The sequence below is a fragment of the Triturus cristatus genome, chromosome 4_2 (genome assembly GCF_964204655.1).
Source record: "Triturus cristatus chromosome 4_2, aTriCri1.1, whole genome shotgun sequence".
In the NCBI taxonomy this organism is placed as follows: domain Eukaryota; kingdom Metazoa; phylum Chordata; class Amphibia; order Caudata; family Salamandridae; genus Triturus; species Triturus cristatus.
The window spans coordinates 335270085-335286509 of record NC_140586.1 but is presented as its reverse complement, the minus strand read 5'-3'; the positions used below and the strand labels follow the sequence as shown (position 1 = coordinate 335286509).

Below are 16425 nucleotides of genomic sequence, written 5' to 3'. Positions count from 1 at the left end.
ATTGTTGTCTCCCCTGGCTCATTACTGTGGAAAGTGCTCGGAACATGGCTTCTTATGTGAGGCCTTGTGTAGAGACCTTCATGTACCCTGCAGATCAGGGGCTTTAATGCGGATATTGAAAAAGTGAACAATCAAAATTGAACCGCTGGTTTTTGGTATAACAACAAACATTTAAGGACAAATGGCCAATTTAGTTCGGCAAGTTCAATACGGTAATGGTCTACGTTATTGTCAATGAATTGTGAATTAAGTATGCATACACGAACAATCCTGTTACCGTTAAAGTTAGCATGCTGTCCTACCTCTTTAAGGTCACACCACAGCCTCAGGCAGCGGTTGGAAGCCTGACCCCAAGCACTCTGCACATTGTCCTTGCTGAGCGGCACGCGTTCCTCTGTTTCCATAGACTTGTAACTACAGTGAGAAGTAAAATACAGTCAAGGCCTGCTACCACACAACTGTACCGCCTAATAATAGGTCAGCGGGATGGGGGAGTTGGGAATAACGGCATAAGACAATCTGTCCCTATGGGGCATGTTAAAAACATGTTTGGGCCAGGGTCAGATCTGGTAGAACTATTTCTAAATTAAATACATTATTTATAGTGCCGAGGCTTTTCACCCACGGTGCTAAGGACTTTTTTTCTTTCATTCAAACCTTGGTAACTATTTTTCATAACATTGTTTTGTACATACATAAATAATTAAACCGTAACATTATTTTTTTGGAAGCTGGTTCCAAACATACTAGATTTAACTGTTCATAACAGTTTGATCAAAGTTAAAGCAATAATTTGTAGTTTGCTTTCAAAGCATTACATCTTTAAAGTCAAGTTATTTAAATATTTCGGTTTTTTCCAGTACAAAACCGTACGATTTGTTTAATCAGAGGTGACCTGATATACATGTTACATTGACATAAATGGTATATTTTGAGCTCTCCAAAACAGGCAGACACTATTGTACCAGGTTGCCTTTCTCCCATTTTTTGGAACTTGTTGAGTAAAGAAGTATGGGACTGCAGAGACCGATGCTTCATTAAAAACCAGGCAGAATTCTGAATTCAGGAAAAGTGTCACATCAATTTCCCCCACTATGCCATTTATTCTATATCCCCACATTTCTCCATATAAGACCAGAGTGTGCGTCAGAACAAGGTGGATGGAAGGCTGTATTCATTGATTGATTGATTCATTCATTCATTATTTGTACAGAGCAGTGTGCACCATAAAGGGCAATCTGGTGCGAGACAGATCAAGGGAGGTGCTTGATGAAGAGAGAGCTAAATATCCATAGTAGTTGAGACTAACCGGGTCCATTGTAGGTATTGAGTATAGTCATTGCAATGATTATTTGCACTGTGACTTTTGTTTAACTGTTTTTGTAAAATTATTGAACTTTTTTTTTCTTCAAATGGAGATCTACCCATAAATCTGCAGATTTGCAGACCCAAATTTGGAACGGTGAATTTTATGAGAAAAATAGGGGCATTTATTTTACTTTTGTAGACAGTATCTCACACTCTCGGACCTTCACCTGCTCTGCACGTCTTCCCTGGGGCAAGGGGATGCGCCCCTAAACTGCTTATGCCTGACATCCTGTAATGGATCCTGCAATAAAAATGTTCAGCTGCTACCAGCCTATCACATTGCTCAGATCTTTAAATCCTCTGAGAATTTACAAATCCTGCACTGAGCAGAGGAAAACAATTATCCCTCTTCCAGCTGGATTTGTTTATTTTTCAAATGTTTTATCTTCAAGAGATCTGTGAACTAATATTCCAAACAGCTCTAAAATTCACAGTTCAAAACCCACTCATTGCTTTTTTGTAACTTAGATATCTCAAAAGTTACTCAACTGACTTACACCAAACCACATAAGAGCACACATTTGAGTAAAGTTCTAGTTCCGGCCCAAATTAAGTGTCATTCTGTTAATTGTTTTTGCTGTGGAAGTGAGCAAGTTTTCTTAGGGGAGTTAAATAGCATTAAATAAAGCTCATTAAAAGACGCATCCTCTTTTGTCCTTTGGCACATGCCTCTCAAAAGTTACACCCCATTAACAGATGCTCTACATGCAGCAACCAACTTCCTACCTAACAAAAAGCAAGCATATAATCACTCCTATCGTCTCAAGCCATAACTGGATAACTTTAGATGTCAGGTATTTATGTAAATTAGCTAGCCTGACTACAAAGCTGTCCACCTCCACATCCTAAATTATTTAAACAACAAACTTGGTCTCAGGAGGAGACCAGTTGTTTAGAAGCAGAAAGAAACTGTTACCCAACAATCCATGCGTCAGAAAATTAATTACACTTTCGAGATTTTTCTCAGGATATGTCCTCAGAATTTGAAATGCCATCCCAGCTCACATCAGGAATGGACCCTTCTTCATCTTCAAGAAAACTACTGACATACTAATTTAAACGCAAGTGTTGGAAAACACCCGATACAGGTAAGATCTCTTTTTTTTGCAAAGTTTATGAATTCATTGAACTTCAATATCTCCAATACAAAGAAGGTGTTACAGTAACACAAAGTGGATAATACTTGAAACATTGCAAAAAGGCTATAACAATAGTGTCTGCATTGGAAAGATGTACAGGTTATGCACACATCTGTACAATATAAAAAACCTTTCAAAAGATCCAGGGGTGGTGAGGAGAGGTAGGGGGCAGTAGGGCATAGTGGGATACAGAAGGGCGGGGTACTCATTGTGGGGTCAGTGTCAAAGTATAGGTGCAGGACCATGAAGAAGAGAACTCTCTCTGCTGGCCCACAAGTTAGCCCATCGTGTGGATGGTTTAGCCATGAAGCATTTCTAAATACCCATAAACAAAAACATGAACAAGAATAGGTGGTTTTATGGGAGGGGTGGGGGCATTGTCTCCCACCATGAAGGACTCCCATACTGCATCAAAGGTATGTAGGCAGTTTGCTCTTGATGACAAGATACTCTACGAAGTTCAATCAGCCACTCGACCTGTAAGAGTGATGGGTTGTCACCTGTGCTGGAGTAAGCCCAGCTTGGACACTGGGAGTGAGGTTGCCATCCAATGATGCACAGGTGTCATCAGGCCATGGAGAGTGGCTAGCTGGGGAGAGGGGGATATTGAGAAGGAGCTATGCCAGGAGTGGAGTATTAAAATGTTCACCCACTGGTTACCGGGTAAGATCTCCTATTCCCGACGAGGACCTCCTATCTTTTAAGACATTAATACCGCAGTCCTTATTTCTAATGCTACTGCACTTTAAATACAATTTAGAGGTATTCGTATGAATGCCCTTTGAGTGGAATTACCTCCTAGATGCCACAATAGTTGTAAAGTAAATTTCCCCATAAACTGTAACCTGAGGTGTATGAAAGGTGTTCTAAAATGTACAAAATTGCAATCTGAAATTGTAAATGTCATGCTTTATAAGGATTCTTTCCTTATGCACTTATTGTAAGCATGACTGTGAAGAGTCCACTCTATATAAAACCACAAAAAATAAATAAGCGATGCTGACTTTTGATACTGGAGTTGTTAAAATATTAAATAAATTGGCTGCCCCAAGTAGAAGTAGTAGTAGTAGAAGTAGTAATATCTCTATTCGGTTCTAAAAGTAAAACCATAAACGAACACAGCAATCGTGGATAAAATACATAATCTGAGCAACATCCTTACAGACTCACTAGAACACTAACGTTAAATGAACGGTTTCATCAAATGTAGGAACGACGTCTTAGAGCAAGTGCGTCAAGGGAATAAAGTACATAACGAAGACGGAGCGATGTCCAGAATGTTAAAATGTTCTCTTTACAAATTCATTAAAAAGTGCGGTTAAAGTTCTAAAATATTAATAAGACCTGTGAGGCACAAATTAAATTTATACACTTGTCATACTGGGCCGAGACAATAAGATGAGGTGTGGCAGAGATTGAGGGCTATTCAGTTCAAATAAACAGGAAACAAGAGGATACAAAACAAACGTGATTACCTCTGAGTTTCAAACAACAAAACCTCTATCTAGAGTCTGCTATGTTATTTTAGAAAAAAGCAATAATACAAAAATGTGTAAATGTACCAACGAATAATCTCTTATGATGCAAACAGTTAGAAATCATCTACTAACTGCCCCTCTAGGATGTTAGTAATTTTTCCATCAACTTATTTATTTTTTGGTCAGTCAAAGAGGATCAAGTTATGTAAGTGAACACTAAGATAAAGCACAACAAATAGCTGTGGCTTAAATTACTTAACTCAAACCAAGTGGAAACCAAGGATTTGTTGTTTCTATGTGGCTCATGCAGTTCAATGATGGGCATTTAGAAGGTATTTTGTGCGGAAAGGAAACTTTTTGAAGAGGAGAGTCTTCAGATTTGAAGTCTCACATCCTCAAAAAATGGCGATCCGCCTAAATCACCCAGATCATGTTCGATTCTTAAATTGGTTGCTCACTGGAGGATAACACAGTTCTGACCATGCCTTCTTGAAAATGCAAAGATGAGCATTGGCTCAACAAGAAATCTTGTTCTTGCAAGCTTGTTTGAAATATTATTCACTTTTGTTTACATTACTTTCTCCACAATATTGAAAGGCATACATTAAAGTGATGAAATCAGTGTTCTTGTTCATATTGAAGAATGTTTCTTTGTAATGGTACGGTTTCTTCGTATAGTATGGTTATCTGGAATATCATAGCACTGGGATTCGAGTCAGCCGAAGAGCCAGGTCTTGAGCCTCTTCCTGAAGGTGTGCAGCGTGGGGGAGCGTCTGATGTTGAGCGGGAGCTCATTCCAGACCTTTGCCACGACATAGGAGAAGGCTCTTCCACCCGCTCTGGTTCTGCGGATGCGGGGGGTTTCTGCTAGGGCTAGGTGAGCAGAGATTTCTCTTTGCTATGTGGAAGGAGACTCTTCCGTTGAGGTATTTGGGTCTGGTTTGTGGAGGGATTGTAGGTGTGGGTGAGTAGCTTGGAGGTTACTCTCTTCTGGATGGGGAGCCAGTGGAGGTCTTGCAGGTGTTGGGTGATTTGATCATATCATGGGAAGCCGAGGACGAGTCTGGCTGTGGTGTTCTGAATGGTATGGAGTTTGCCCAGCAGGGTTTTGTTGATTCCAGCGTAGAGGGCGTTTCCGTAGTCCAGTCGGCTTGTTATGAGTGTGTGGGTGACGGGCTTTCTGGATTCAGGGGGGGATCCATTTAAAGGTCTTTGCGAAGGGTGCGGAGGGTGTTGAAGCAGGTGGAGGTGTTGATCTGGCGAGTCATGGTGAGGGATGAGTCAAGTCTGATGCTGAGGTTCCAGGCATGGTCCGTTGGGGTAGGGGGTGGCCGAGGGCAGTGGGCCACCAGACATCACTTGGAATGGCTCTGGAATGCCTCTCTTAAATACACTGACCCCTCCAGCACTATTCTCAACTATGTCTGCTGCAAGTGTTTTGATGGGTCTGCTGCCCGTGAACCTGTGTTTGCCTTCTTTCTAATTGAATTTAAACAAACCTGGCTGATTATGGGTGATACCTCGAAACCAGTTCCAGGATGCTAGTTTCCGGTCTAGCGAGGACCCGGCTTGGCAGTTCCGCCTGGACTCTTCCCATGAGGAACACTGATGTGCATATGGCTGGGTCCAAACTGGGGTGGCATAGTGAGCAAAAAAACAATGGATTCAACCTAGATCTCTTAACTGGGGGAGGGGGGGGGGAGAGTGTTTGATTTATTCAGCATTCTGTCCATCATTTGTTGCCGCAGCACTTTCCTTCTAATTGAGGCATAGGAACCAAGAGGAGAGACGATGGAACTTTTGCCAAAAGCTGGAGGATGACACATTACCACCCTTCTCTCAACAAGGCCTTTTATATATTAGCTAGAAGAGCATGCTCCCAAGTTACAGAGATCATAATAAAGGAACAGGCCGGATAGTTTTCCCACTGATGGTACGTTCTTTAACTCACTTAATAGAGCGCGCTTGATCCTGTTCGAGGCACCCATTTAGCCACCACTGGAGCAATATCTATCTTCCTTGACATGGAATCGGTTTAGATGTTATAAGTAAACATTTGTGCTACTGAAAAAGGATTTTATGGGCGGATTTGAGTGTTTCTTTCTGGAAAACACATTTTTTGACTGCTAAATGGTCTGGATATTCATTGGGCGACACATCTTAATTTCTGGGATACTCTTGGTCTGGGTTATGTGGCCATGACTTTCAACCTACCAAAGCCTGGTACGATCTCTTGGAATTTCCAGCTTCTTGCACACCGCTTCTAGGATCTCATCATATGAGAGCTCCATCTGCACCTGCAGGTTCACAGTGAATTTGTAGTGCACTTTGATAATGTATTTATCTGGAGCCTCTCGGTTCTTCCCCTACAGTGGATGGAAAAAAGTGTTAACATTGTTAACATTTTGTAAAACATTATGACACAAATTGGGTCTTGTTCATGCTAATAAAATTGATAAACTCAGCAGTCGGAGATGTGTGAGGAATTTATATGGTGCTATATTAGAATTGGTAAAGAGACAGCTGGAATACATACCTCTAGAGCTGGCCTCCCTGAAGAGAGGCCAAAAAGTTCAGAGTCATGGACACTGAACCAGCATGTGACACTCGAGCATCCCTCAAAAGAAAGGCCATGAAGTGAATGAGCAGGAACATGCATGCATTCCTTAACCAAATATGCATGTTCCAATGCTTAGTCCGCCTGACTCAGCCATTTATCCATCACATGTGGATAACATGAATACCATGCTGTTGATTTACAATATCCCATAGTGTTGTAGGGACAAGAGACAATTTATGGCCCATATATTTAGTCAATACTATTATTATAGATGTAGTCCCCTTGGAGGGGGACAATCAGTAGCTGAAGCTAAGAAATGTCACCCTTTCACATTCCTACACTTGAGCAAAACATAGGCCAAGAAGAACGCCTTGGCTGATCTCTTTGAGTTGTATGCACCACCTCCTACCCTATGCTTGGGGACTATAAAAAGCATGACTTTACCTCCATCTTGCCTTCTTTCTGGTTTTCCGATGACAGGGAACTTTTATCTGCAAGAGAAACGACAGCACGCCAGTGTTTGCAAGAAGTTCAACATTTATGGCACATACTACAAATAGTAGTAATTCTAGGTGTTTTTATGTCAGTCGTTAAATGCACTTGTTGCAAAAAGTGAGACCTTACTAGAGCTGGATCCACAGAAGATTTACCATGCTACCTGCAATCATGCAGTGATCTTGATTGGTTTGCTTGGAGGCTAGGTCGAAAGCCAATGGATGTGCAAGTCAGACTTGGCCTTCAGATGGTGAAAGGAAAATGTGTACTCAGCTGGAAAGCTCAACAGAATTCAGACTTAAATTAAGGACATGAAGATAGTTTAAGCTTGGATGACCAATGTGAGGATAGGTCAGAAAGCATAAAAAATATGAATGTGGTTAAGACTTGGAAGGAGAGTGAATGTTTAATTCAGACATGGTGGGGAACATGATGATAGTCCAACTTGGTTAGGGAATATGAGGATTGTTCAGACTTTGGTAGAGGACATAAAAGTAGTCCAGACTTACATAGAGGAGATGAGGATAGTTTAGACATGGTTGGAGGACATGAAGATAGTTTGGAGGGCATTAGGATAGTTCAGGCTTACATAAAGCATATGACAATAGGTTCAACTTGGTTGGATGACACAAGTATATTCCAGACTTGGTAAGAGGACATGAGGATGGTTTAGACGGGGTGGATGACATGAGGTTATTTCGGATTTGGGCCAAGGAAATGAGGATAATTCAGGAAAATATACAGCACATTCCAATCGTTTAAACTTGGCTGAAGGACATGAGGATAGTTCAAAATAGATTGGACAACATGAGGATGATGTGTTCAGAGGACATTAGAATAGTTCAGACTTGGTTGAAGGACATGAGGATAGTTCAGGCTTAGAAGGAGGACATAAAGATATTTCAGACTTGATTAGACAATATAATAGTCCAGACGTAGTTGATGAATGCACAGATAATGTAAGGATATAAGGATAGTTCAAACTTGGTCGGACCAGTTGATACTTAAGAAGTGGTCGGAGGATATGAGGATAAGTCAAAAATACAAAAAGAGAGGAAGGGTTGAATGCAGCACAATTTCATAGGATGGTGTCCAGGCTTGATAACCACTCTTTTCCCATTCATCAGTCAAATATGGTCTTTTTTGTAGCTGCATACTGTTCATGTCATCTACTTGTCTTCTGACTTCAGTGTTTCTCTGAAGTTTAAGATCATCATAGGATACTCCTCATACCTTCTTTACCATGTAACTGCAACCCTGAAAATGTGCTGCACTTATCATAATTTTCAAGTGTTAGATTTAGGGGTTGCCTGAACCTCATGCTGGTTTCATGTGCTTGAAAAGGGTGTTATACCAAGGCACTGAGTGGAATGAGGGGTGTATTCAACACATTAAATTCGATTCTACTGCTCTGAAGTCAAGTTGAATTTTTTTTGTCAGATATCATCTTATTGCAATTACTATGTTACTGCACTGTGTTTGTCATGAGATGATAAAAGACCCAACGTGTCATAATGGTGGGTGAGAGTAAGGCTTGAAAGTAATTAAGCCATCATGTGCAATTGCTCCGCACCACCCCTATATTCAAGTAACTCAAACTTGGTCTGAGGATACTCCAGACTTGGTTGGAGGCCATCAGGGTAGTCTAGACTTGTTTAGAGAACATAAGGATAATTCACAGTTTGGTTGGAGGACATGATTATGGTTCCTACTTGGTAGAGTGAGAGAGCATAGTTCAGGCAGTGAACATGGGGATGGTCCATGCTTGTTCAGAGGACTCAAAATGTGTTGACAGCTGAAAGAATAGTCCAAGGTGAGATAGACAAAATGGGAACAACTTTTACCCCTGCAGCTATGTCCTGTGGCCACTGTGCAAGGGGCTATCTCTGATACAAACCATGAAAGTTAAGTCTTTCAGGGTATTGTTGGATCACAAGTTCTATCTGAAGGCCCATCTCAACACTGACAAGTCCTCCCACTTCTTCTAATGGATCATTATTCTACCGTAGACAATTTCTGCATTCTCTCCACACTTGAATATGTTGATATCCTGTAAAGTTATCAGCCCAAACATCTTTTCTCTGTCTTAAAGCAAGTACATTATAGAACCCCTGCAAATGTGTTAATTTTTTTGCAGCACACAGTTGGCACTGGACTAAGGGTTGTGTCAGACAGAGATTCTATGATAGCGAGCACAGGGATATAGCTAATCACCTACACCACTATACTCAGACCCGCTCCCTGTGCACTGAAAATTCGTTTTTGCGCTTCGCCCCTGATATCAAGAGGAACAATTTGTATAGGTGTTCTTGAGGTACCTAGCCAAAGGCTCATTTGCCATTGGTACTTTGGAAAATTAAGATCGCCTTCATATATAAAATATGTACTAAAATGTTTTTTTAACGGTTATGCTAAATTTGCCAGCCTCTGCCTTCACCTGCCCACTTTGCTGTGTTTCATTCAGTTTTGAGCCTTTAGCATCATAAAGCCTTTTTTGTGTCCATATGGTTTACAAATAATACAATTATGGTAATTCAATCTTCATTAGAATGTTGGGAGCTCCATTGAAAACAATGGAGTGTTCCGGGCTTCTAATGGTCGGTAGAAGCCCGAATCATCAACATTCCATCGTTTAACAAAGGCCTCAGGGAGACCGAGGGGATTTCAACCCCTTACACACCATGCGGCCTTCTTATTACAAATTAGAACAGTCTGCCCTCTAGGGGCGAAATGTTCTAAAAGCCTTGGAGCCCTCCGTAGCGGGCTCTAACGGCCAATAAAGGCCTGTCCCTTGTTATAGCTTTAACGCTGAAGAAGGCCTTTAATGGCCGGTAGAGTCTGCTACAGTGGGTTTTAAGACTATAGTAGATCTAGAAGGTATACCATAAAAGTGTTAGTATCAGCTGCTTACTAGGGTTTAGAATGGCAGGACTGAAAAGAGGGCAGACCAAGGAAGTTGGAAGAATTGGACAGAAGGAAGAAAGAGCAGACTATGTAGGATAATTTCTGATTGATATGGATAGAATGATGTTTTAGTCTTCGAATGGGCTGTAGTTCAGCATAGCCTGATTAAACCGTTATCATTATTGTCTGCTATGTCTTTCTATGCCCAAGGATATCTTTACATGTACACTGCTCTAATATAAGTTACTAATACATTTCAATTTTCTTTTTCTGCCCTTCTACAGCGCTGCCTTAGACCCAGAATAGGCTTTTAAAGCTTTTAAGATATGCTCACAAGAGTTATCTTTCTACACACTTGTAGGTTCCTTGCTTGTTCACGATGATTGTCTACACCAAGAAAACCGTTATAGATCGTCACTTACCGATGACAATACTTGGTGGTGCTGAATTTGGGGCTGCTGGAATTGGAGTCTCTGGAGATTTCTTGTCCTGAAATAAAGCAGTTATGTCTTTTGTAAGGAAAGACTAGGTAAGTGGGAAATCTCTCCCTTCATCAGCAGGGGATTTAACGGTGTTCTATTTTGTACAAGAAAAATAACATTATGTTGCATGGTTTTATTTTTCTGTATAGTGCATACTCCATCCTAGAGGAGATCAGAGAGGTTTATAAGTAATGGGTAAGTTCAATGAAAGTGTAGATGTGGCCGTCGAACATACAATGTAATTCAAGACATAGTGAGAATACCAATCTACATCAGTTTCTCTGACATGATATAGGCAGATTATTTAAGTCGTCGTGCATCCAGAATAAGTAGGTCATATTACTTAGGTGAGTGGGGGAGATAAATAAAAAGAGGTTTCCTCAGACATCATATATACAGGTAGCTCAGGTCATAAAGGTTTAAAAAACAATTGGAAATGTGGAGATAAGATGTTCAGTTACAAGGAAAATAGTCTGCAGCTGGATACATCGCGAACAAACTCTGGTTATATTTGCTAGAGCCCAGCATTTTGTGAATGAAAATTGGGAAGGACTGATCTGGGCCAGTATGTTGGCCAGATCTAGGGGATAATGGCAGAGAACATACAAGAAAATGTGGAAATGTTATTGAAACGTGGTGTTTCTAGTCAAAGTCCAGATTTGCTACATAGATTTTGGTAGCCTCCTGATGCTTTTAATTTGTTTAATATCGCTTGTGTGCTTAAATTTAGAGACTTGAAGGCGATGCAGGAGGTTTTTATACTTGCATCTGACCACTAGAGGCAGCCATAGTGGCAATTTTAATACTGTTTTTTCACTCACATTTGAGATCAATCAGAAGGCTGTTGTAAATACTGCTTTTAAGGTAGAGACACATCTTGCTGGAGACCACGAAGTAGTCAGTGCCCATAGTCAAGACACAGTATGACCAGTGCCTGCACAGCTTGTTTGAAATCATCCTTTGTAATGAAGGGTTTGGCAAATCTGAGTAAATAAATCTGACAGACTGCACCTTTTGGTGACCTCTCTATGATGGAGACTTGGGCCGCATTATATATGCGGTGCATTTTCCATCATGGCACTGGGCTCACCTTTAAAAAGGTGCACCCAGGGCGATGAAGGAAAATGTGCCGTATTATCACAAATGCGCTGCCCTCAGGGCAGCTGTGAACTTGTACATCCCTGGGGGCAGTGCATTCATGTGAAAAATGGAGCGGCTGCTTTTAAGTTGCTCCTTGTTTTCACAGTGCAGGCGGCAATCCGCCTGCACTTTGAAGGGAGATTGGAGATCCCCTGCAGGCAGATGCAATCAGTGACTGCACCCTCCTGCAAGGGGAGGTCTGGGGAGTCAATAGGACCCTCTTTCCCCCCTCCAGAGGGCTGCTCTCGGGGAGCACACTGACAGTGCGCCACCTTTTAGATCAGTGCACCTCCTGAGAGCTTCTTTGCCTCTGCACCTGTGCCGTATTACAGACGTGGGCGCAAAGGCAATGGGATTCCCTCATTTGCATAGCAACGCCCCCATGAAAATGAGGAACGCCCCCTGAAGATAGTGCTGGCGCTTTATGTGCACCAGCTCTATCGGTATTCCAGAAGGGGCCGCACAAGCATATGCGACCCCTTCTATAATACCAGAGTATCCCGTGGGCATGCAAAGTGGTCACAAGCGCACATTGAACCCCGGGGCACTTTGTGCAATACGGCCCTTGGTTTCTCAATGGAGAAACCCCATATAGACCTGTGTATTTACACTATGCAAACCTGTGTGTTTACAGAGAGCGACAGCAGCCTGGCGGGATAAGACACTTTGGCATGCAGCCCCTAGAGGAATAACCTGGTTTAGCAGATTGGACACACAGATTGTAATTAGGAAGGATACTCCTAATTAGGAAGGATACTCGGAAGAATGTTTGGAGTGTAATCTGTGGCATGCAGGATGTAGGTTTCCACCTTCCCCAATCTCTCTTACACCAGCTCAATATATTCCATTTCTTCCTGCCCGTTGGCTATCGGTGGCACATTACCTGTGTCTCTGGTGTCTGCATCTGTGGCTGAAACTGGAGTTCCAAGGGCTCAAGGTAGTTACATGGCACAATCCCTCTCTGAGGAAAGAGAGGGAAGATAATCAAGATAAAATTCTTAAAATATTTGACCGCAACTGCATCTCCTCCTCTTCACTTGATACTCAACGGATCTGACCGTTCATCATGTAACACATGGACCCCCCTCCTCCCATAGTGCCTTCGTATGGCCTGCTCCCCCTTGCTCAAGATGGGCTTGAATCTCTTCGCTTTTCGTCCCTTAGGCCATTGCTTCCCCCTCACTCTGCATTCCTTAGACCTAACCCTGCTTGACTCGAGACATGTTTCATCAGCCCTCAAGCTTAGTCTCTTGGGTCATACTTTTTTTAATCTGCCCACCTTCAGCTTGACTCCGGCATCACTCTTTCCCTCTCTGGAATAAATCGCCTTCAGACTAAACCCCTTGGGTCTGACTTTCCATCACTCTGCAAGGCTTATGCTTGACTCCCCTATGTTCTGCATAGTTTGTGTCCTACTCTCGTGCTCTGTAGGGGAGAGTCCAATAGGATAGGAAAATGTATGCATTCGGAAGAGTCCTCAGATTCAAGCGTGATTGGAGAATAGAAATTCCCAGGGAGGTGTTGTCTCAAAGAGTTTGTCAAAATATGAGATCCTGGATAGAATATCACAACTACAGATACATTGAGAGAGAGTGTAAGATCTATAAACTCCCCACCTCGAATCACAAGCGAAAAGCATTTCGACACAACGGTTTTCAATGATAATGTCTTAATAAAATGTATGCCTATGATGAATCTATGAACTATAATTTACTGTTGGTTTTGACAACAAATTAGAAAGCCATTAAAATAAAGTTTAAAAAGATGTGCATAGTGAGAGGCTTGGGAACAAGGGATATAAAGAGAGGGGAAGTTCAGCCACTATGATTGGAACATCTCTTCACTTTTTAACCCTTACGGAAGTATCTTCAGTCTGTATTTCTTGTGTCTGATTACTTTTCTTAGCTTCTAATAGATTCTCCCTTATTCGGCATCTTTTGGCATTGACTCTCCCTCACCATGCAATCCCCTGGTATGTCACTCTTGAACCCCGAGTCTGACTCTCCTACATTCTTTGTGCTTGACCCTCACTCACTCTGCATCCCTGGGATCAACCTTCCATCCATATAATGCAAGTCTGAAGTTTCATTCACACTTGCGCCGGTGCTTGTAGGGTTTGATACCCACCTACAAATGACACCCTTGGGTCTAAATATTCTTTGCACATGCCGTCACCCCCTCACTCTACTCATGTTGGTTTTGCACCTCACTTTCTAAACATGTAATTGGATTTTCCTGCTCTTCTTGAATCTCACTCTGCTCACCTTTGGTCTGGCAATCGTCTCCTACTACAATACAATTTTGGTCTGTTTCCCCCATGTTCTTTACTCCTTGAAACAGACTTTCTCTTCCTACCTCTTAGGTCAAACTACTTTTTTTTTTCCGGAAGAATTTAGAGATGGCCTTTCCCTTACATTCCACTCCTAAAGCCTACCTTCTATCTTAATGATCTGCTAGGTCAATTCTCTCTAACAGTGCACCCTACATGTCTGCCCTCTGCTCATTCTGTACCTTTAAGGTCTTCCTCCACCTCGCTCTATGTATTCCAGACCAGGCTGCTTCACAGAGTTGACTCTGTTGCTATCATAGTTCAACCCTCTAGGTACACTGTCACCTTCCACTTGTACATGTCGTTTTGGGTCTGTGTCCCCTGTCTGACTGCCTCTCCATGGCCTGTTCCTACTCTTGTAAGTCTTCACATTGACCATGCCTATGCCACACACACCTACTAGGCGTATCTCTATTATGTATTGTACCATTTTGTCTGGTGTCCCCAGCAAAGCACACAGCTATCAATCATTCACTTTCTCTTTAAAACAAATTCCAGGTCTCTGGGTGGGGTTTTATCTAATTTAGGACGGGCTGGGTTAAAAAAAGAACGTTTTTCTTGTTACCTTTCCGTTGAACATGATGGTGGCCCAGTTATCTTCACATTCCTTGAGCAAGAAAACAATGTTCCCTGGGACAACCTGGAGCTCCTCTGGCGTCTCCGGAGTAAAGTCATAGAGAACACGATGAGGCCTCCCTTCAAAGGCCCTAAACACAAGAAAAGAATGTTATAATGGGAGGCGTGCAGAGCATTGGCATAGTTAAGACAGGCTTAGCCTAGAATCATCAGTGGAAGGTGGAAATGTAAGGGTAGCGGCAGTGACAGTCCGCAATGGAAGAGGCGCAAGATGCAGTACGCCACCTAAAGTCATCAGCAACAGAGATGTTAAGTGCAAGTTGTTGTTCATAATGAGTACTGAGTGTGAGTAGACCAAGCTGCAGGTTATGGCCTGTAATCAGCAGTGAGATGGGAGGAAGATTTAGAATGTTGCCAATAAGAAGCATCGAGAGGCACTGGTTGTAGTCAAGCATGCAAACACAAGGAGATGTTGGACGGAGCGCAGGGGGTTGTGGTAGTTATGAGGCCTTAGGGTGGACTAGGGCTCCGGGAGTCTAGGGCTCAGCACCCATTTTAGTTTTGTGAATATTGGAGTTGGCAAGATTTGCCTGGGATCTAGGGTTGCTGTGGGCTAGGGTTTCCAGAGTCTAGGGCTCAGGGCCTATTTTAGTTTCGTGAATATTGGAGATGGCAAGATTTGGCTGGGATTTGGTGTGTTTTTGACATATTTTGGCTGACTTTTGCTGTTTTTTCAATGGGTGGGGGGTATTTGGGTCAAAAGACGTACCCCTTACTGTGATTCTATTGGAATGTGGCATGGTGAGGTACTTTGGAATAAGTGAGAATAGTGTCCATCCAAGTTTTAAAAGGATCGATGCAGTGGAAGAGGTCAAAACACAATTGTTTGCAAAGGTCCTGTTTTCAATGTTATCCAAAGGGTCTTTTGTAGGGGTTGTCGAGAAATGTTTTTGGTGGGGTTCCAGTTGCTCCAGGTAAAACTGGCTTCTGTCACTCATGGCTAGGGATGTCTAGCATGCCTGAGATATTTTTGGAGGAAATCGATCATTGGAAGGGATGGTTTAGAGCCTAGTTTTTAAATAGGAAATTGCCTGCATTGGGAAAAGCATGTTTTCTGGGTGTGAATAGAGGGTGTTTAAGGTGGTTCCGAACAGATCTGCTTAGATGGCCGGGTAGCCGGGAACCTCTAGTTTTCATTCTACCACATATTCCTTTAGAAAGCAAGCCTTTACAATGAATATTGTCGTAAAGCCATGCGTGGAAAAGGCATGAGTGGTAAACTAATGTGTGATTAAGACGCATTTGTGGTTGAGGCCGTGTTGTAGAGACACGTGTGGTTCAGCCACGTGTGCCTCTGTCATTCAACCCTTTCCTTTGTCTCACTGTCTGGGAGCGATACACAAGGACCATCTGCCAGCTACACCTAGTCATGTAACCCAGAGACTGGATGCAGGCACCAAATGGTTAGGACATGAAAATGGCAAATTTCTAAAAGTGGCATTTTCAGAACTGTGACTTAAAATCCTTCTTTACCATTAAAGTGGGCATTAATTTACAATTCTTTTGACACCAATATTGACCCATCCATCTGATCCCAATTGAAAGTTATCACTTATTAAATGTAATAAGGAAACTCAGTGTTGTTTTATGGGAAAGGAAGGCCTGACGGGAGTGAACAACGACTTTGAGTTTTTCACTACCAGGACAAGAAAACTTAAGTACATGTCTAACTTTTTAAATACACTGCCCCATGCTCTTTGGGCTGTTTAGGGCCTACTTTTGGGTTGACTCATATGTATTAAAAAGGAATGTTTGGGTCTGGCAAAAAGTTTATTTTGCCTGGTTGAAATGTCAGTTTAAAACTGCACACACAGACTGCAATGGCAGGCCTGATGCATCTTTTAACAAGGCTACTTAATTAGGTGTCACAATCAGTGCTGTAGATCCACTAGTA

The 16425-nt window shown here is 42.2% G+C and overlaps 1 protein-coding gene across 1 annotated transcript in view; it reads right to left on the bottom strand.

The window, feature by feature from the left end:
- NCF2 (neutrophil cytosolic factor 2) overlaps positions 1-16425 on the bottom strand; it is a 141470-nt gene that overhangs the window by 23842 nt on the left and 101203 nt on the right. The window contains exons 8-13 of the mRNA XM_085601723.1: positions 14461-14602; positions 12450-12527; positions 10367-10433; positions 6990-7036; positions 6200-6351; positions 303-414 (exon numbers count right to left, since the gene is read on the bottom strand). Of these exons, the coding sequence (XP_085457849.1) occupies positions 303-414; positions 6200-6351; positions 6990-7036; positions 10367-10433; positions 12450-12527; positions 14461-14602 (598 nt within the window). The remainder of the gene's footprint in view (positions 1-302; positions 415-6199; positions 6352-6989; positions 7037-10366; positions 10434-12449; positions 12528-14460; positions 14603-16425) is intronic.